The 23,114-nt window shown below is 43.0% G+C and overlaps 1 protein-coding gene across 18 annotated transcripts in view; it reads right to left on the bottom strand.

The window, feature by feature from the left end:
- elna (elastin a) overlaps nt 1-9,911 on the bottom strand; it is a 118,751-nt gene extending 108,840 nt beyond the window's left edge. For all 18 annotated transcript variants that reach the window (XM_056757481.1, XM_056757488.1, XM_056757483.1 and 15 more), the window contains exons 1-2: nt 9,637-9,911; nt 70-129 (exon numbers count right to left, since the gene is read on the bottom strand). In XM_056757481.1, coding sequence (XP_056613459.1) covers nt 70-129; nt 9,637-9,742 — 166 coding nt within the window. In that variant the 5' untranslated portion in view covers nt 9,743-9,911. The remainder of the gene's footprint in view (nt 1-69; nt 130-9,636) is intronic.
- Between the last annotated feature and the right edge of the window lie 13,203 nt (nt 9,912-23,114).

Here is a 23,114-nt window from a genome sequence, read left to right as displayed (position 1 = left end):
AGTATACTTCTTTTTGATAAGGGTAAAGCTATTGTGGTCGAGACTCATGGGTTTGGTTGTTGGTTGTACCTGGGTACACTCCAGCACCTCCTGGTCCTCCTCCGACAGCCCCCTGTGGCAGATACACTCCTGAAACAGAGAATCAAATGATATTAGAATCCGTTCATAGTTTCCCTCATTCTAAATTGACAAGACCTTTAGACTCATGTCTTATAAACACCATGTCCGAAAAAAATGCTAGCATCAGAAAGCTTGCTTAGGCATTTTAGCTAGCTCAAGTTATCCTGGGAAGTTGATGGCTCACAGTAAACACACTCCACAACAAAGTCAAGCCCACTATGTTCCTGTAACAGAAAGAGGCCTGAAAAAAAGGAATGATTGGCAGAGCACACGTCAGATGATGACATTATTACTAACACAAGATGTGTATTTCCCTTGCACTGATGTAATATGTGCCTGTGAAGTAATGTAAGAAAGAACTGTAATAAGCTGCTGGAAAGTTTACATAAACCATTTCGACCAAACTTCAGAGGTTTGCAGGGACAGTGATTATGTTTACATGCAACCCGAAGGAATTCAATCTGATTGCAGATCCTTTGCTGTTTACATGTACCCTAAACGCTGAATATGATTTTTTTACATTGTTACAATTCTGATGTAGTTTTGCTAAGTCACAAAATTTAAATAACTTATATTATATTAGTAATAATTATCATAATTAATTAATTATAATTAATTGAATTGACCGAACCCTGGGGAATACTACCAGCAATGCATTATTATGAAATAAGAATGTAGCGTTTGGCATACAACCGTAGCTATTAGTTTTAATATCAAGACTGTTTACAAGTACAATCGAAGCAAAACTGTTTTGCAAACAACCAAAAAAGGTGAACAACAGGACAATGATTGAATATCTTAGAATGCAGTAGCTGCACACTAACGCCCCTGTTCATGAGAGAATGGAGAATGTGGCTGTCAGTAAAATGTTGAGAGGGATGTGATACCGATCTTGCTACAGGCTAACATAACATTCATTAAACAATTGCTTTATGCTGTTGAGTAAGAAATGGGAGAAACTCTCCCTGCCTTAAGCAGTAAAGGAAGTGTCTAATCACCATGTTACAGACTAATATCAGAATCAAATGGAGGATGTCCTGCTGGAGGATGTAGCTTTCCTGTAGCTCAGTGGTAAGAGCATTGCGTTAACAACGCAAGGTTTTGGGTTCGATCCCAGGGGATTGCAAAAACCTATGTAAAATGTATAGGATAAAGCAAAGTAAGTCGCTTTGGATAAAAGCGTCTGCCAAATGCCTAAAATGTAAAAAAAAATGTAATGTCCTGTTTCTGTGACGTATCAACATGCTGTTATTGTCTGGAAGAACAGACCAGTACAGAGTCCTCAATGACCTTTAGAATCTACTGTACATCCCTATTAAAGTAAAACGGCTATAAAATCAATACAAGAGATTTACAAATCTGGCATAACAAAATTGTGACATGATACAAATGCCTGGATGCACATTATATTAGTAATTGGACTCCGTAAAGCCACAGAATGGCTGACAGTTTCCACAGATAAAACATGAGTGATTTGTTCACAAAATATATCAGTCTAAACGTTGTTTTAAATTGTGATTTAATGGCATTTTATCTTTGCTTTGAATTAAAACTACTAACTGCATTCAGTGTTTTGAGGCAGTCAAACAAGAAGGCTTTAGAATGCTTACACACTTAACAAATACAAGTTAATAAAAACATCTAGAAGCTGGGTCATGGGCGGATTTGTGTTGACAGTTCACCCAAAAATTGAAATTCTGTCATCATTTACTTACCCTCAGATACTTCCAAACCTGTTCTAATGTATTTGTTCAGTTGAACTCAAAGACTGTCAGGTACCAAACAGATTTCATCCCCCATTGACTCCCATAGTATTTATTTTCCCTATTATGGCAGTAAATGAGGGATAAGATCTGTTTGGTTACAGACATTTTTCAGAATATCTTTCTTTGTTTTAGCAGAAAAACGAAATGTATACAGGTTTAGAATAACTTGAGGTTGAGTAAATGGTGAAAGAATCACTAAAAAGAGTAGTTAAATTGAATAAATACATATATATTAATATAATGGTTTATACAATGTTACAATATTTTAAAGCAGATTTAAATTAAATGAAAACACAACCGAAGAAAATTAGTGTGAAGAATACAAACCATCCTTATAAAAGCATGTTAAAGGAAATTAATCTAATATCACAAGTTTATCTAATATCAACAGTCTCCTGGTGAGTAATCCAACACATCAAGTAACCAAAACTCCAATGATGATAAAAAATTTAAAAACCATGCAAACTAGTCTCATCTGAGAGTGCCAGTTCTTCTCTGACATATTACAGCTGCAGTCAGTGACTTCTGAGTAAAAGTAAGTAAATGTTTATTGTTAATAGGGAGTAAATAAATTGGCAAAAATTTACATGATTAACAGGCAGCGGCATAACTTTGTTTTGAAAAGTGTTGGTGACACAGAAGACAAAAACAATTCTTTGATAAATTGTTTCTGTGATAACACATCATTTTGTGGGTGGTCATGTCCATTGGCTACTCCGCTTTTCGACTCCAGCTCTAACAGTATGTGGTTACCAAACTGTGATTTGGGGAAGGTCACTTGGCTGTTGTGGTACATTATACTCAGAAAGAAGACAGCCGCGTTTGTCTCTATTAATATAACTTTTGTGTCTGAACAACAGGAGATAGTGAGAAAGAGGGGAATCCTGTGTTTTCTACAAGTTTTAGGTGTTTTGGCTCCTAAAAAATACACACCTTCGGCAAGCCTTTTTTTTTTAAGTGGTGGGGACATGTCCAATTAGCGTAATTGCTGTTCATTACTTTTAAGCAGCATAGAAAATTTTTAACTTAATTTCTTAAAGGGACAGTTCACCCAAAAATGAAAATTCTGTCAACATTTACTCACCTTCACTCTCAGGTTGTTCCAAACCTGTATTACATTGTTCTGATGAAAACAGAGAAAGATGTTTAGAAGAATGTTTGCAATTTTCAGTTATTCAGTCATTGAATACCATTTTAGGAAAAAAAATTAAATGGTAGTCAAAGGTGCCCCAGAACTGTTTGTTTTTGAGAACAAAAATATAAAATATTTTTCTACTATGGTAGTGGATTATTTCCCAGAACGGAAAATTGCTAAAATTCCTTATTCTGTCCCAGATACGTGTTTCGTCTACGCAAAACGACAGATTGCTAACAGAAGTCAGAAAAGGTCAGATGCAGAAGTAAGGTTGAGAGCTTTTACTGTTATGTTTTTTCCTTTCCTTTCTCTTTTTTTGTAAAACAGTAACATACAAAGGTTACAAATGTCTTGTTATAGAATGTTCACAAACAAACATGAATAAATTGTCATTGATTACAGTGTTCTTTTAAACTCAAACAAATATATACATGCATTCATATGAACATTAAAAAAATGCAATAACTTGCAGGCAAAGCCTTTCCAAGGCACAAATGTAAAGAGACAGAGCTTCTCTGCTAACGGCATGGAAAGAGACCGGAACTCTGCGGTTACTTCGTAGTTAACCTCTAACCCAAGAGTCACATAACGTAAACAGCCACTTAGAAATTAGCTCACTGCTATAGGCTACACACCTTTCTTGGTGAAAAACTGGGTTAAAGTTTGACACGCTTTCCTTTTGTCTTTCCTCTCTCTCTTTTCTCTCTTTTCTTTTTTGAAAACCAGATTTTTATTAGGCAACATTGTGGCCACTGTAGTTCTGGCGCATCTACTGACTGCAAGTAAACACCATCACTGAGAGCGCTAGGGCAGGACCAAACCATTTCATGCAGGGTGGTCGGTCAATACGGGTGTTTACTTTTTGGTCAATGGGGATTTTTAACTTTTACTGCCAAAAACAAAGAGACCATTAATTGTATTATTATATAAATATGTATAATGAATGATGATGATTTGATAATTTTTATAATTTAAATATTTTTGGGGCCCCTGTCAGTCATGGGTATAATACCCATGTATACTGGTATAATTCTGTAAGCAATTTAGAAGAATGCCCTGGTCAATCAAAACTAAGAGTGAGATTCAGATGTGGTATGATGCTAAGATTAAGTCATGTTATTTGAAAGAGAATGTTTTTTATAAGAAGACGCACATTTGCACAGATACTACGCTTTCTAAATTTTTTGACAGATATGGATTTTAATTTAATGGGTGCAACAATATCTAATTTATCAGAGAATATGGTGTTTATACTGCTTGTGGCTTCACCAAGATTGTGTGTTCATGGGTCTAATGAATAGTTTAGACAGGTTTTTTTGTGGTTCTTTTTCGATATGCATTTGCATCACTTTGTGGTAGAATCTCTATATTGCTAAGATCGATTCCAAGTGATATAACTAGGTCTAAAGTATGGTTAAGCAATGTGTGGGTCTGTTAATGTTTTTCTTGTCCCCAAAAAGAGTTAAATAAATATATGAATGCAATAATTTGTGTTATCTAAATGAACGTTAAAATCTACAACAATTAGTGCTTTATCAGTATTAACTATTAGGTCTGTTGGCTTGCAGCGGCAAGAGTGGTCTTCAATGAACCGGAGGGAGTGTACGTCACTCCTCTTTTCATTAAGTTACATTGGCTCCCTTTAGTCGCTCGAATCAATTTCTAGACTCTGCTCCTGGCCTACAAGACCACCACTGATTTGGCACCCCCTTATCTTCACTCGCTAATGCAGACATACATACCTGCCAGATCCCTACGCTCTACAAATGAATGACGTCTTGTGGTGCTAACTTTTTAAAAGTAGTGAAAACACTATTGTTGAGTTTTTCTTTTGCTATTTGAGCAAATGAGAAGGTAAAAATTCTATTGGTTGTAGTCCCCCATTCACCACTATAGAAGTTTACTCGACTATGATGACTGCTGAGAAACTCAGAAACGTGGAAAAGGTTCATTCCTATGTTTACATACACCCTCATAATGCAATAACTGCCACAAGTAGACAAAATTAAGCCTCCAATGCCAAATAGGAAACATAATGGTTTCTGGAATACTGTGTCGTATAATAGTTACCCACCATATACCTTCCTAAAATTAACATCTGTACTATATAAAACATTTAGCACTGCCTTTTGTGCTTAAATTAAACAAGAAAAAATAATGCGTCCTACAATATGAAATAAATAACATGCAAAACATGTAATTGTAACTGTATATACATGTCAACACATTATAACAACACTTATTTTTATTTTAAATATAAATAAATTGTTTTTGTTGCTTGAAATTGATTGGAGAAAAGTGTCAAATGAAAAAAAAAACTGTAAAGGAATAAATTGCTTTAAAGACTTCATATGGAAATAAAACAATGAACGATGATTGAACAACCGGTGGATGTTTTAAGACAAAGATTAAGCCACACCAACTAGTTATATTCTCTGACAAATAAACCATGCTAAAAAGAGACTAGTATCCTGCTTGGCCATCTACAGTATAATGTATTGAAGACCTGGGAAAGGCAAGATTGTATCAGTTCATGCCATAACCTCATGACCAAGCACATTCCAGACAGGAACTATGTACATGTAATGCTTAATGAGCTTTGTTTTGTGACAGAGCCCATTTAGGGACTGTATTAATGCTGAAATATATACAACGGTTTAAGTCCAGGTCTTTGCTTGAATCTTGGCCCTTGGTGGAACTAGACAGATAGTCTTTAAAATTTACCCTCAGAGGAATTTGTGGTGGAGGAATTTCCTCAGTAGGTGAAGTGAGGCAAAGCATCCTGCCAATGAGAATGAGCTTACAAGTTTAAGAAGTTCAATTGAAACCTTAATATGACCACTAGATCCGTGTCATTTGAAAAACTGTCAATACCACTACAGAGATGCCCATGTAATCTTCACACTGCCGTTGCACGTCTACTTTCACTTTTATCATAGTTTTTGTTTACTGCTGTTAGTTCTGGTGATAAAGATTCTGTTACACACGTTCACAATGATAACTTATGGTCACCAATTTCATCCATGTGCTGGGAACGCTGTTCTGTGTAATACACTGATATAGCGTGGGTGTGTGTTTACATGTCCCTAAAAACACTTGCATATCCTTTGAAGTCTTGCTTGCAAATGTCTCCTGTTCCATCTGCTTGTTTTGTTATCCAACTCGGGTCTGAACTGATAAGGCAGAACTGACGCTACTGTTATTACTGCTTGTGTAACCGGTCAGACGCAGAAAATTTCTGCCACACGCTTCGCAAAAGATTGGGTCTTCCTGACCAATCAGAGTGTATCGGATGAAGACTGACCGTTTTGTGAGAACAGAGACGGCTGTGAAGAGGAATGGTGAAATATGTCAAAAGAACACGTTTTTCAAAAACTAAGAGTGAGCACGTTTTATAATGCACATCAAAAATACAATAAATATTTTAAAATACCTTATAATAAGTGACTTTTAACATACCACAAGGCATTCATTTTCTTAATGCAAGTATATCCAGCTCTAAAAAAACAAGATCTTCAGGATGAAGTCCACAGAGGTTCTCCTCCCAGCACACATTTGCCATTAAGCACCTCTGGAGGAGTCACTTATCAGATTGGGAATTTTTAGAGGGAGCCGGGAATTCATCAAAATCCCATGTGACACTGGAGTTGTGCCATCTGATTTTGCACTGTTTTCATACACCTTTAGGCACAGCCAGCTGAGTGTCGATGAGGAGAAGACCTAATTGAATAAATAGTTCTCTAATGTTCTGAGCCAGAGACTCATGAGCCAACTGGGGCCTTAACTCACTCCCCTCCCATTCATGCAGGGCTGTGTGAAAGCAAAGCTTCTAAATTCTTCTGAGACTAGAAGGGTGCAAAACTTTGCATTTCTTTCCTTTTATCTGGCCTTGGCCTTCACCCTTCGCACATAGCTGGCGTGTCATTAAAAGCTGTAGTCATACAAGTCTAATTACTTTGGCTGCGCAAAAGAACACTGGGGCCCGTCTAATGTGTCAAACTGAATTTAAAATGTGTGCAGTTATACATGATCAACAAAGTGTTTGAAGGACACTGTTACCTAAAAACTGAGCTCAATTTGATCCTTCGGTTCCATGTATGACAGATTTTTGAGTGATAAATTACCAGAGGATAAAACAAAACAATAATTGATATTTCCACAATGGGCTTTGAATTGTACATGATGTAGCTGGCAAGTACACTTTAGATAATCTATAATTCCAGTTCCAATAGCAAACTGATTGTGGTCTTGCAAAATTACTTGATTATTATGTCGGAATAGGAGTATAGTTCCTAATAAAATCGGTCTAGAAAATCGCAACTTCTCATTTTCTGCCTGTTTTAGTACACAATGTAACTATAGAAGAGTCAAGTTTTAAATAGGAAGAATATCAGAACTCTTTTGTCATTTTTGAACGCGATGCTACTGGTCTTGTTGGATTCAATGATCTATGCTAAGCTATGCTAAACGTGCTATTTTCAGACCCGGACATCGGCAGGATACATTCAACTTCAAAATTCAACTTATTAACACTTGGGGAGTTGAAAAATGAACATATTTCCAAAAAAAAGTGGAGTGTCTCTTTAACCTACAAGGCAGCCGAGGGATGTTTGGGATTAGTTTAACCCATCACTCCAATGTGACCAATGACAGGTCACTTTCCAAGGCCCAGAAATTCCCACCTGTCCCATAACTCACTCCAGAGAAAACATTCCACCTGCACAAGCTGAATCAACAAACTCGCAAGCTATGAACTTTGAAATTCATACGGGTATTTTGGTATCTATCCGGTACAAAAGTGAATTGATAACGATTCACTCAGATTTATTTATCTCAGACAGGAATTGAAGAGCAAAAAACAGCATTTTATTTTGTTTAAACTTGGTGTCAGGCGGACATCGATTTTATCGGTCAAATACATGCAAATAGCAAACTAATATCACAAGTGCCTTACAAACATGCCTGCATAGAACAGACCTGCAATTTGTCATTGTGGAACTGAACCAAGTTTGCTACATTCAGAAAAAGTACCTGAGCAGTTTTATCTTCTTAAACATTCAAATTATTCAAATGCACATACCAGAAGCCGAAATTAAGACATGGACCTTATGACTTTAATGTAAAACATACTGTATTGCACTTACAAATCCTCACAGGCAACAACGGCTGGTTTTCTCCTAAATAAACTAATCCACCATCAGTGAGACAGCACTGAGAGTTCCCTTTTAGGAACAGCCTGGAAATACGAACATTGAGTGCGGAAAAAAGTTTTTGAAAGAAAATAAATAAATCATTGTGAAATCTTTTGGAATTGTTTGGAAGCTGGGAACAGACCGTTGCATGCCTTCCAATCATGGCTTAACATTGCACAGACGCATCCAAGAACATCATAACATTTGCAATCTACAGAGAGAAGCCAAACATTTGATGGAGATTATTTCACTTCTCATCTATATATTCATACCACAATCGCTTCATACTTGACTTTAAAGTGACCGGGACATTTGAACATTTGAGCACCTCACTGGACACCATTGTCGATAGAAAAGGTTTTTATTATGTTAAGTGCAAACAAGCTGATAGAAGGAGAGCTGTTGCAGCTGAAATCTTTTGTGAACTGTGTTTTCGATTAACAAACCTATCACAACCCTCCCCACCACCTCAGCAAAATGCTCTACATTTAGGAGGATCAGCCTTTACAGTTGATGCTGATGTTATACTAACATCTGTGACTGGGTTCAATGTTTTTCACATTTTATTCTGTCTGGATGTGGTGGTTGTACTTCTTTTTGAAAGCTTTACATTTTTAATGTTATTAATTATTAAAACTTGTCTTTTAATGGAGATTGTCATAAGACATCAATATAAAACAATAGTTTACAATCATTTTTAAGACTTTGACTTATCAAATCTACCACTCAGTAAAAATTATATTCTCGGACACAGGGTGCAGTATATATGGGAATCATGTTGTCTATTCATATATACTTCTTTCTGTCTTACATTACTGACCTGGATTTTATTTGGGCAAATACAGACCATATACATGTTAATGTCACAATTGTTTGGCGTTGATGTGGACCAGATTCTTCAGTAAAGAGGCATGCGGACAGTGCCTTAGATGTTTTCTGAAGTTTTGTCTGAGGTATTGTTGGGGTTCTGTATCTACTGTACTGTGCTTTCCTGTAGCTCAGTGGTAAGAGCATTGCGTTTTGGGTTCGATCCCAGGGGATTGCAAATACCTATGTAAAATGTATAGGATATAGCAATGTAAGTCGCTTTGGATAAAAGCATCTGCCACATGCATAAATGTAAATGTACTGTAGAAGATTGCAAATCACTTATTTGTTAACAGGCAATACAATTAGTATAATGATACTTCATTTACTGTATTACTACTGTTCTTGCATGTTATTATTTAAGGTCTTCATGAAACAATACCCCTTGCCCCCAGCAAATGTGCTTGACACATATCATAAACATTCACACCTGCAGCACAAATCATTTGCACACAAAGTTTTCTTAAGAAATCAAATGTGTAGCAGAAACCACTTCCGTAGATCCCTTTCATGTAACTTAGGATCTCTCAAATGAGTCATCAAAGTGGACACCTACCTCCCTGAAGTGAAGGACTCGGCTGTGTGGTGAGAAAGAATCCGAGAAGAAGCAACGCAACCCTCCTGCTAGCCATCTCGCCCCAAAGTGCGCAGACCCTCCCCATTTCAGCAGGTTTTATTCTCCAAGAGATAATTACCACTTCAAAAAAATAAAAAATAAAAACAGATACAGGACACTACGTAATTGAAAAGGGCAAAGCCTTTGGTTCGATGGATCATTGCATATTTGTCTCTTCTATGTCTGGTGTTCCTGTTTTTATTCTGGTCACTCCTGCCAAATAACTGAGGGCTGCCAGAGAGAGAGAAGAGAGAAAGTGAGAAGGGGGAGTGAAAGAAAGAGAAAATAGGGAGAGAGAGACATTATGGGGGAGAAGGAGAGAGGACGAGAGAGAACAGGAGAGACGGGGGGAAGAGAGAGTCGCTTTCCCACTCTCATGTCCAAAAAGAATGTAACTGTCTGCCAGACATTTGCATGGGCTTTAACAGCACTTAAAATTTTCACGTGAGCAGAGGAAAAAAATGATAATGATGTTTGACCCATCATTGTGTGTTTGCCTTACAACCAAAATTTTCACAAAATAAAAAATAAGCCATTGATTCTCAAGACATTACAATGATTCTCATTGCTGAAAAATGTCTGAACTGTCATGGGAAAAATGACTTGGTCAAAGAAAGCTTGAAACATGTTGGTCTAAGATCTTTGGGGGAAAATTAAGCTTCTTTGAATAGCATGTAGTTTTGTAATACATCTGAAATCCGTTATGCCTGCCAGATATAACTATAATGTGACTGATTGTATCTACTTAGTGATGAAAGACCTTGATGAAATGAATAAAAAATACACAGACAATTGAAAACACTATGAAGAATAGACATGTCATTCCTTGAGATGACTGGAATGTTGTCAGTGAGGTCAACAGAGTGAATCTCAAATAAATGTTTCAGACATATGGACACATACCAATAAATGAGGCCAAATGATGCTCCTGAGCGAGACCCCCACCTTTACCTGACTCTGATTCGTGCCTTTGGCCTTAAAGGCATGGTTCATCCCAAAAAAATGTCCTCATTAATTCATCATTTATGTTTTTCGGAACCTGTGTATGACTCTTTCTTCTGTGAATAAAGCAAATAGCCCCAAAAACACCAAAACTTTTCCCAACCATAGCACAAACCCATATTCCCAGCATGATTCACTGTAGTTGAGGTGATTTTTTACACCCTAATTTCATACATGCAGATGACAATGCTCATGTGATACGTGAATAAAGAGCTACATTTCTGTTTGCAGTTCATGTAAAAAAATACCTATACCAAATTCAATTTAATCTAGTAAGCATTATGGGGACAAGCATTTCTCTGGGCATCACACACGTCAATCTTCATGTATGTTTCCATTGTGAGAAACAAAATGTTGTTTGAATATTGCTTAAGTGCCTCATTCATGTGAAAGAATCTCTTTTGGTACTCAAATCCTAGTTGTTTAGTTTTTTATATTTTTCAATTAGAAGAGCGTGGGGAAGATGTTATCGGTTGCAATGATTTTCCCCAGGAATGACGTAAACGACTGACTCTCACAATTGCTATAAGTGACATATCCGACAAATTAGCTGAGGTTCCATCTGACAGTATCAAGTGATTCCTAGAGAATTGATTTGCGAATATATAGTAGCTTTGTCTTAGGGCTATTCTAGGACATCCATTTGTATCTAGATTCAATAAATGTATTTTGATAGGGAAACTCAGGAGTCAGAAACTGGGTAATAAGAATCTTTAATGAAAACCTCACTCAGCACTTCAGAAGGGAAAATATCACAAAACATGGCTGCCAAGCGGCTACACTTCAGACAACAAAGCCTCCAGGGCAGGAGAGTCAATGAAAGAGTCTGGGAATGCACTGGGCAAAAAAAAGGCTTGAGTTCTCGGCCACAAAAATAGGGGGAAGCCAATGTTGGTTGTTTCCAGCGGGAAATCCGCAACGAAGCATGGGGTTCAGTTTGTCGCCCACTCACAAAGGGAATCAGAAGGCAGGGCCAGAGAATTCTCTGGGCAAAATATCCAATGAATGAAACAGAAGATCAAACCTTACAGGTCAGATCAATAATCCACTTTTAGAACAGGTTACGGAAGAATCCACAAAACTGAAAGGAGAATCATATTCCAATGAGAATCCACTAGACCGACAGGGCAGAGATACTTGGATGAAATCCACTTTGACCGACTGGAGAATTACATTCCAATGAGAATCCACTAGACCGACTGGGTTGACGTACTTGAACAAAGTCCACTTTGACCGACAGGAGAATTATATTTAGATGTGAATCCACTAGACTGACAGGACAGAGGTAATTGGACAAAATCCACTTTGACCAACGAGAGAAGAATACAGGGACCAGTCTCCAAGACAAGGAAGCAGTTCCTTGTGAGGCTGGGAATGACAGAAAATCCCTCCAGAGCCGTCAGACCGACCTGGCAGGGTGAAGGGGGGGAAGAGAACAAAGGCTTGACCCTGGACACATGAAAACAGGGTTGGACCCGACCAAGGGAAGGGTGAAGTCTAAGCCTGATGGCCACCGGGTTAACCATCTTTGTGATGCGGTATGGACCAATGAATTTGGGCACCAGCCTGCGAGATGGCGCCTGGAAAGACAGGTCCTTGGTAGAGAGCCATACCTGCTGACCACAAATATACGTAGGAGGAGAGACCCGGTGATGGTCAGCTGCTGCTTTGGTCCATCTACCAGTTCAGGCCAGAACTCCTCTGGCCTTCTCCAAAGTGCGGCAGTAACGACGGACCAAGGCCAGAGCAGATAGAACAGCAGCATTGGGTTCTTGCAATGGAAACAGAGAGGGGTTATGGCCAACCGAACACAACCGAAAGGAGACATACCTGATGCGGCCGAGGGGAGGGAGTTGAGGGCTTACTCTACACATGGAAGCTGAGAGCACCAAGAACTCAGGTTGGAGGATGTCAGACAGCGGGGCGGGGAGATCCTGGTTGGCCCCGCTCACATTTTTAACCCACCGCCCACCGCAGTTTTAACCCACCGCCTCAGCCCTGCAGAACGAAACTATGACATCGGCAACCGGGAGCTGTAGGCGGCAACTCTAGCCCTGGTGGAGTGGCGTCACTGGTTGGAGGGTTCAGAGCGGCCCTTCTTGGTCTGGAGAAACAACAAGAACTTGGAATACGTCCGTTCAGCCAAGAAGGGAGCCGTCCTTATTTTCAACAAAGAAGAATCCCGCACCCGCAGGAGATGATGAGTGCCAAATGAGACCAGCCTGGAGTGACTCAATGTATTTATCCATCGTCTCTCTCTCTGGGCAAGACAGGGAGTATAAACGACATTTAGGCAGAGAAGTGCCTGGGAAAAGGTTGATGGTGCAGTCAAAGGATCGATGCGGGGGTAAGGAGGTAGCACGGGACTTGCTGAACACCACACTGAGATCTCGGTACTCCACTGGGACGGCGGTCAAGTCTGCGATGACTCCTGTGGAATACAAGACAGAGAAACTGGAGAGGAGGCAGGACCCAGACAAGACAAATGACAAGACTGACCCCAGGCTAAGAGGGAAGTGACCTGCCTTGCCGCAGTAGAGGCAGTGGCCTTGGAAAAGGCATTGTTGCTTCTCCTGAGGGGTAATGTGAAGGCGTCCGATCTGCATGGGCTCGGTCTCGGCGAGTGGAGGCACAAAGTAAGCAGATGAAGGAGTGAACTTGGACTGGAAGTGTCCAAAGGTGTTGGAGTGCCGTCGCTGACAGAGGCCAGCCAAGTGGCCTTCCATTCACACTGACAGTTTAATGAGGGTATCCAACTCGCTGGGTAGGTCAAGGGTTGCCAGTTCATCGGCAATGTTCGGGTTGAGTTCATCAAGAAATCGAGCACGGAGGGTGCTGGGGTACCAGTCGGTTGCCACAGCGAGAGTCTTGAGGAAAGTGGCGTACTCGATTACAGAGCTCCCTTGGAAGGACGCTTCATCCCCCTGGGGTCGACGGTCAAATAAGCTGATTATCTCCTTACGAAAGACCTCAAATGAGGCGCAACAGGGAGCCTTAGCGTCCCAAGCAGCATAGGCATAGGCTACATTGGAGTTTCTGACATGGGGCGTCAGGGCTGGAGCGATGAAAACGAGAGAGCACTGGGACAGAAAGGCTTGACAGGAGTTAGGATCTCCACAGTAACTAGGTGGACTGTTGGCGTGTGGTTCGGGTTCACGGTTGGTGGGAGCGTGCTGGAGCTCTCAAAGGAGAGCTGTGAGCTCCGCCACCTGAGTGTTGAGGGCTCCGATCTCGTGGGTGGCGGCATGTAGTCGGGAGGTCTGTTCCTCTAAAAGTATTCTCTGCTGGGCAACGGCTGCGTGTAGATGGTTTGACCCTACTTACTCCATGTTGGTCAGATCGTTCTGTTAGTTAAACTCGGGAGTCTAAAGCAGGGTAAAGGAATCTTTAATAAAAACCTCACTCAGCACTTCAGAAGGGAAAATATAAAAAAACAAGGCCAACTTCAGACACCAAATCCTGCAGTGCAGTAGAGTCAATGATAGAGTCTGGGAATGCACTGGGCAAAAAAGGGCTTGAGTTCTCGGCCACAAAAATAGGGGGAAGCCAATGTTGGTTGTTTCCAGCGGGAAATCCGCAACGAAGCATGGGGTTCAGTTTGTCGCCCACTCACAAAGGGAATCAGAAGGCAGGGCCAGAGAATTCTCTGGGCAAAATATCCAATGAATGAAACAGAAGATCAAACCTTACAGGTCAGATCAATAATCCACTTTTAGAACAGGTTACGGAAGAATCCACAAAACTGAAAGGAGAATCATATTCCAATGAGAATCCACTAGACCGACAGGGCAGAGATACTTGGATGAAATCCACTTTGACCGACTGGAGAATTACATTCCAATGAGAATCCACTAGACCGACTGGGTTGACGTACTTGAACAAAGTCCACTTTGACCGACAGGAGAATTATATTTAGATGTGAATCCACTAGACTGACAGGACAGAGGTAATTGGACAAAATCCACTTTGACAAACGAGAGAAGAATACAGGGACCAGTCTCCAAGACAAGGAAGCAGTTCCTTGTGAGGCTGGGAATGACAGAAAATCCCTCCAGAGCCGTCAGACCGACCTGGCAGGGTGAAGGGGGGGAAGAGAACACAGGCTTGACCCTGGACACATGAAAACAGGGTTGGACCCGACCAAGGGAAGGGTGAAGTCTAAGCCTGATGGCCACCGGGTTAACCATCTTTGTGATGCGGTATGGACCAATGAATTTGGGCACCAGCCTGCGAGATGGCGCCTGGAAAGACAGGTCCTTGGTAGAGAGCCATACCTGCTGACCACAAATATACGTAGGAGGAGAGACCCGGTGATGGTCAGCTGCTGCTTTGGTCCATCTACCAGTTCAGGCCAGAACTCCTCTGGCCTTCTCCAAAGTGTGGCAGTAACGACGGACCAAGGCCAGAGCAGATAGAACAGCAGCATTGGGTTCTTGCAATGGAAACAGAGAGGGGTTATGGCCAACCGAACACAACCGAAAGGAGACATACCTGATGCGGCCGAGGGGAGGGAGTTGAGGGCTTACTCTACACATGGAAGCTGAGAGCACCAAGAACTCAGGTTGGAGGATGTCAGACAGCGGGGCGGGGAGATCCTGGTTGGCCCCGCTCACATTTTTAACCCACCGCCCACCGCAGTTTTACCCACCGCCTCAGCCCTGCAGAACGAAACTATGACATCGGCAACCGGGAGCTGTAGGCGGCAACTCTAGCCCTGGTGGAGTGACGTCACTGGTTGGAGGGTTCAGAGCGGCCCTTCTTGGTCTGGAGAAACAACAAGAACTTGGAATACGTCCGTTCAGCCAAGAAGGGAGCCGTCCTTATTTTCAACAAAGAAGAATCCCGCACCCGCAGGAGATGATGAGTGCCAAATGAGACCAGCCTGGAGTGACTCAATGTATTTATCCATCGCCTCTCTCTCTGGGCAAGACAGGGAGTATAAACGACATTTAGGCAGAGAAGTGCCTGGGAAAAGGTTGATGGTGCAGTCAAAGGATCGATGCGGGGGTAAGGAGGTAGCACGGGACTTGCTGAACACCACACTGAGATCTCGGTACTCCACTGGGACGGCGGTCAAGTCTGCGATGACTCCTGTGGAATACAAGACAGAGAAACTGGAGAGGAGGCAGGACCCAGACAAGACAAATGACAAGACTGACCCCAGGCTAAGAGGGAAGTGACCTGCCTTGCCGCAGTAGAGGCAGAGGCCTTGGAAAAGGCATTGTTGCTTCTCCTGAGGGGTAATGTGAAGGCGTCCGATCTGCATGGGCTCGGTCTCGGCGAGTGGAGGCACAAAGTAAGCAGATGAAGGAGTGAACTTGGACTGGAAGTGTCCAAAGGTGTTGGAGTGCCGTCGCTGACAGAGGCCAGCCAAGTGGCCTTCCATTCACACTGACAGTTTAATGAGGGTATCCAACTCGCTGGGTAGGTCAAGGGTTGCCAGTTCATCGGCAATGTTCGGGTTGAGTTCATCAAGAAATCGAGCACGGAGGGTGCTGGGGTACCAGTCGGTTGCCACAGCGAGAGTCTTGAGGAAAGTGGCGTACTCGATTACAGAGCTCCCTTGGAAGGACGCTTCATCCCCCTGGGGTCGACGGTCAAATAAGCTGATTATCTCCTTACGAAAGACCTCAAATGAGGCGCAACAGGGAGCCTTAGCGTCCCAAGCAGCATAGGCATAGGCTACATTGGAGTTTCTGACATGGGGCGTCAGGGCTGGAGCGATGAAAACGAGAGAGCACTGGGACAGAAAGGCTTGACAGGAGTTAGGATCTCCACAGTAACTAGGTGGACTGTTGGCGTGTGGTTCGGGTTCACGGTTGGTGGGAGCGTGCTGGAGCTCTCAAAGGAGAGCTGTGAGCTCCGCCACCTGAGTGTTGAGGGCTCCGATCTCGTGGGTGGCGGCATGTAGTCGGGAGGTCTGTTCCTCTAAAAGTATTCTCTGCTGGGCAACGGCTGCGTGTAGATGGTTTGACCCTACTTACTCCATGTTGGTCAGATCGTTCTGTTAGTTAAACTTGGGAGTCTAAAGCAGGGTAAAGGAATCTTTAATAAAAACCTCACTCAGCACTTCAGAAGGGAAAATATAAAAAAACAAGGCCAACTTCAGACACCAAATCCTGCAGTGCAGTAGAGTCAATGATAGAGTCTGGGAATGCACTGGGCAAAAAAGGGCTTGAGTTCTCGGCCACAAAAATAGGGGGAAGCCAATGTTGGTTGTTTCCAGCGGGAAATCCGCAACGAAGCATGGGGTTCAGTTTGTCGCCCACTCACAAAGGGAATCAGAAGGCAGGGCCAGAGAATTCTCTGGGCAAAATATCCAATGAATGAAACAGAAGATCAAACCTTACAGGTCAGATCAATAATCCACTTTTAGAACAGGTTACGGAAGAATCCACAAAACTGAAAGGAGAATCATATTCCAATGAGAATCCACTAGACCGACAGGGCAGAGATACTTGGATGAAATCCACTTTGACCGACTGGAGAATTACATTCCAATGAGAATCCACTAGACCGACTGGGTTGACGTACTTGAACAAAGTCCACTTTGACCGACAGGAGAATTATATTTAGATGTGAATCCACTAGACTGACAGGACAGAGGTAATTGGACAAAATCCACTTTGACAAACGAGAGAAGAATACAGGGACCAGTCTCCAAGACAAGGAAGCAGTTCCTTGTGAGGCTGGGAATGACAGAAAATCCCTCCAGAGCCGTCAGACCGACCTGGCAGGGTGAAGGGGGGGAAGAGAACACAGGCTTGACCCTGGACACATGAAAACAGGGTTGGACCCGACCAAGGGAAGGGTGAAGTCTAAGCCTGATGGCCACCGGGTTAACCATCTTTGTGATGCGGTATGGACCAATGAATTTGGGCACCAGCCTGCGAGATGGCGCCTGGAAAGAAAGGTCCTTGGTAGAGAGCCATACCTGCTGACCACAAATATACGTAGGAGGAGAGACCCGGTGATGGTCAGCTGCTGCTTTGGTCCATCTACCAGTTCAGGCCAGAACTCCTCTGGCCTTCTCCAAAGTGTGGCAGTAACGACGGACCAAGGCCAGAGCAGATAGAACAGCAGCATTGGGTTCTTGCAATGGAAACAGAGAGGGGTTATGGCCAACCGAACACAACCGAAAGGAGACATACGTGATGCGGCCGAGGGGAGGGAGTTGAGGGCACTCAGCACTTCAGAAGGGAAAATATAAAAAAACAAGGCCAACTTCAGACTCCAAATCCTGCAGTGCAGTAGAGTCAATGATAGAGTCTGGGAATGCACTGGGCAAAAAAGGGCTTGAGCGCTCGGCCATAAAAATAGGGAGAAAGCAATGATGGTTGTGTCCAGCGGGAAATCCGCAACTGAGCGTGAGGTTTAGAGTGACGCCCACTCACAATGGGAATCAGAAGGCAGGACCAGAGAATTCTCTGGACAAAATATCCAATGAATGAAACAGAAGATCAAACCTTACAGGTCAGTTCAATAATCCACTTTGAGAACAGGTTACCGAAGAATCCACAAGACTGACATGAGAATCATATTCCAAATGAGAATTCACCAGACCGACAGGGCAGAGATACTTGGATTAAATCCACTTTTACAGACAGGAGAATTATATTCCGATGAGATGTCACTAGACCGACAGGGCTGAGGTACTTGGACGAAATCCACTTTGGATTGGATTGGATTGTATTCAATTTATTGTCATTACACATATAACAAGTACAGTGTAACGAAATGGATTTAAGAAGAAGAATACAGCAAACATGAGGGAAGTGGAGAGAAAAACAGATACACATAATACACCATAGACAAGACTTGCAACAGGGTAAAATAATCCAGCTTCGGCAAGCAGTCATCCGGTCCTGCAGCCATTACGGCGCTTAACACATTGCCAAGCTGGCGGGTCAAAGCGACGGAGGTTTGGAATTGGTCAAAGTCTGTGTTTGTGTCTGTGTGAGCGATAAGGTCCAAAAGTCTGTGTGTGTGTGTATGATGGGGGAGGGAACGCAAGAGCGATTAATAGTCTCAGTCTCAATGCTGACCGCTCTTCCCACGGCCTCCGTCAAAACGGGAAGCTTTGTGAGGCTTTGGACAGCTGTTCCCGTTTTAAGAATTTTTCGATAACCCAGGGCAAAGCATAATCCAATCAACATAATACCGGTTATCATGGTTCCGAAAAGGTAGATATCTTCAATGTCCTCCACGGAAAGAGCCGCCAGACACACGATCCGCCATCTCTCCCACGCGTCCATCGTGTAGCCAGCTGCGAACGTTCCGTCAGGGCATTCAGGTTCAGAAAATGGTGTCAATTGCTCTAAGTGACCAGTTGATAAGATCCATAATTTCCAAGTTTCGAGAGCAGTGCAGAGAGAGTCTCTCAATAGATGAGACGAGACAAGACACGAGACAAAGCAGGGAAGATATGGGCAAGGACGGGGAGAGTGAAAATGCGACCGCCTCCGATGAGAGCCAAACGAGAAAAGGACCGACAGGAGAAGGTTACAGGGACCAGTTTCCAAGACTAGGAAGCAGTTCCTTGTGAGGCTGGGAACGTGGTAGAAGGAAAATCCCTCCATAGCTGTCAGTCTGACCAGCAAGATGAACAGAACCCCTGCAGTCAGTCCCACACTACAGGCAGACAAGACACCACGTGGCAAACACAGCTCAGGAGCCTAGACGAAAAAAGGGTGATTAGTAATTTACCCAAGACTAGACTAAACGACCGGTTGCGGGAAATAACACTGAGGATCTGACACGGGACGAAGGCATTAGCGGATTTAAAAAGGAGAAGAATCACAGGAGAGAATGAGAAACCTGGAGGGGAGAGAGAAAACCGGAGCCAACCCTGGTGAAAGAAGTGAAACAATAATGAGGTAATTAATGGAGACACGCGAGGACGGGGCTTTGACGAAGACACCGAGCACATGGTGAGCTGTCACCAAACAAATGCTCAGCCCTGAGACCCCATAGTATTTAACACATCTCTTAAGATAATGGCATACTTAATATAGAGAGATAATGCTGATTTATTACAATCCCTTAAATGTGGCTTTGTTAATAGCAAACATATGATGACATGCAATGCGTCATTTTAACATTTAAAAAAGCAACCAAAAGAAATGTAAGCTTCCGTGCAAGTTCTATCAGGAAGACTCCTCACATCATAATGAATTACTGGTTAGCCTATCACCCCTCAGCACGTAGTATGAAAGGATGGTACTTACCCTCTCTTTTGTTCGCAGAAACTAACGCATGAGTGACATAGCTGTCCCACGTAAATTAAGCAAACCAATCATTTTGGAAAAAACCTATAGTCGATTGCGACTTCACAGATTATGACGACGATCCACCTCCTACTTCCCCCTCATACGTGCGGCGTAGTTCCCGCATCCAGAACCGGGATTCCCTGTGGGCTCAATGGCCTACGGAAAAAATCATGACCACTTTAGAGCCGCAAGGTATTCCAGTGGATAAAAATCTCATGCTGTTGGCTTCTAACGCTCTGGGTAAATCCTGCTGTCCATGGACGTTCCGGTAATCTCCACGACTATACCTCTTCAAATTAAACAAGGCGGCTGGAAACGTGCAGCTAAATCTTCCTCTCTAAAATCAGCCATACGGCCCAAGCCTTCCACGTTGACTTCATCGTCATTCGAGGCTACAACCCAATCTATCATTTTCTGAGTTTGTAAACGCTTTTGGAGTTTAAAGAGACATACTCTGCCAAAACTTCCCCGGAGTCGTGAAGAATTGGACACTTATCTTGCAATGATGGCGGATTTTTATCAGAGATGCGGATGCACCCTTTTCTATGAATATCATCAGTAACGGCCCTACCTAATAAGCGATATAGGCAGTTACATGGGGCCTCCAAGGCCACCAAACACGGCCCCTGCCGTGTTTGAATTTACTTTCTCGTTGTATCAGTGTCAATCATCATTCGTCTTATTGTGCAACTCACGGCTGGCTGGTCCATCATCGACACAGAGTTACTGGTGTGTTACTGGGCGGTCAGGAAACTTTGACCTGTGTCATATGCAGCTCTCACGGAGACTATGCATCAGGATTCATCTTACAACAGCTCTAGAGATTTTTGGCAAGTCTCCACAACTCTACACCGGCCAATCAATTAGGATTGGCGCAGCTACTTCTGCAGCTGCCTGTGGGATTCCGACTTCTATTAAGGTCCTGGGTAGATGGTCATCTACGGCATTTGAATCCTACATAAGACTGGATTCCAAAACCATCCTGGATGCTCAGCAGGCCTTCTCCACAAGCTTAAGGTACTTACTTTACAATTACTGGTGGTGGTGGAATAAGTATAGGCTACTTATAGCACGGCTTTGGTAAGCCTCATATTAGCTCCGTAAGCTTTGAGTAAATTCTGTCGGCTCGAGCAAGCCCATCCAGCCTGTGCAGCCTTCCAGAAATGCAGTTGGCTTGTGCAAGCCCATTCAGCCCATGCAGGCTCTTTCGTTTTTATGTGTGTTGTTTATTTTATGATTTCTTTCTGTGCTTTTGCAAGGCCATTCAGCCTGTGCAGGCTTCTGGAAAATTCTGTTGGGGAAAATCGTTGGGTCATGCAAGCCCATTCAGCCTGTGCAGGCTTCTGGAAAATTCTGTTGGGGAAAATTGTTGGGTCATGCAAGCCCATTCAGCCTGTGCAGGCTTCTGGGAAATTCTGTTGGGGAAATTTTGTTGGCTTGTGCAAGCCCATTCAGCCCGTGCAGGCTTCTGGAAATTCTGTTAGGGAAATCTGCTGGGCCATGCAAGCCATTCAGCCTGTGCAGGCTTCTGGAAATTCTGTTCGGGAAAATCTACTGGGGCATGCACGCCCATTCAGCCTGTGCAGGCTCCGGCTAGTTCACTTGGCTTCGTAAAGCCTGTAATCACTTTTGGAGGTTATGGTTAAAACAGTGATTTGCAACTTCTTACCCTTAATAAATGTTGTTCATACCACCATCAATAGAAGTCACGTATAATGTAACCTCATGTTCATGTTTCACCCATGGCTGACACTTACTTTCTCCTTTAGGAACCGAAGGATATGCATCATCCGGTGGGTTGATTTTCAATTACCTTCTCTTTTGGGGTAGGCTCCGCCCCTGCCTTATCTTCAGGCAGGAACATCAGAATCAATTTTTCATGATTCCTTCATCGAACGGGGCCTATGCCCAAAGATCTTTAACATTATGTTTAATAAATATTATTTATCGTTCTATGTTGCCTGAGTCTTTCTGGTAGAACTGCATGTACACATGAAAAGGGCCATTCTCTTTTTTTTACATCATTAGCTCACCTCCAAAGCATTTTGAACCCTTGTAACATCATACCGCATCCTGCACTACCACATTATTGCTGTGTTTACTTTCAGGATAATAACTTTTGTGTAATGAGGGTGTATTAAGACACTGAGTGTGTCTTTTCTAAGTCAAAAGCTTTTTTCCTCCTTTCCGTGGATTCTTCCTTTCTGTTGGCTTCTCTATTTTAGCTTATCTCTGGTGCTTGTCATTTCAGCATCTTGTAGATGCCAAAAGACATGGCTTGTGTATCATGTGTCCAAGGAGTTTGTGAATATTACCCAGGCATGCATTTGTCATATAGTTATGTTTTAAAAACACTCGTTTGTTGGCGGAGGGTGTGCGCTACATGGGAAAATAACCACTACTCTTTAATGTTGACGTATGGTGATCCTGGTTGGCCCGCTCGCACTGTCCGTTGCTCTGGGGATGGAAACCGGAAGACAGACTCGCCGAGGCCCCGATCTGCTTGCAAAATTCCTTCCCAAAAACTGGAGGTGAACTGCGGCCCCCTGTCAGAGACCAAGTCGACCGGTAATCCATGGAGTCGGAAGACGTGGTCTATGAGCAGTTGTGCAGTCTCCCGTGAGGAGGGTAGCTTGGGTAGTTTAACAAAATGGACCGCCTTGGAGAAATGGTCCACCACCGAGAGAACCACGGTGTTACCGCCAGAGGAGGGGAGCCCATTAACAAAACCCAGGGCAATATGTGACCAGGGGCAGGACGGGATAAGGAGAGGATGGAGCAGACCACTGACAGGACGATTATTGGTCTGGGATTGAGCGCACATCAGGCAGGCCAACACGAACTGTCGGACATCTTCAGACCATGACGGCCACCAGAAGCGCTGACGAACCGAAGCCAACGTTCCCCGAGTTCCTGGATAGCAAACCAGTCTGGACGAGTGTCCCCACTGACTGCAGCGCAGCCGGCACAAACAGTCTACCCGTCGGGCACTTGGTTGGTGCTTGCACCCCTTGGTCGGCTTCCTTTACCCGCTGCTCGATCTCCCAAGAGATAGCTCCGACCACCACTCCTGTGGGAAGGATGGTGTCAGTCGACAGTCTATCCCTCGGGATAGTGAATAAGTGGGAAAGAGCATCGGGTTTGATG

This window comes from Triplophysa dalaica, chromosome 9, assembly GCF_015846415.1.
Source record: "Triplophysa dalaica isolate WHDGS20190420 chromosome 9, ASM1584641v1, whole genome shotgun sequence".
NCBI classification, from domain to species: Eukaryota; Metazoa; Chordata; class Actinopteri; order Cypriniformes; family Nemacheilidae; genus Triplophysa; species Triplophysa dalaica.
This window is presented reverse-complemented; position numbering and strand designations above follow the sequence as displayed.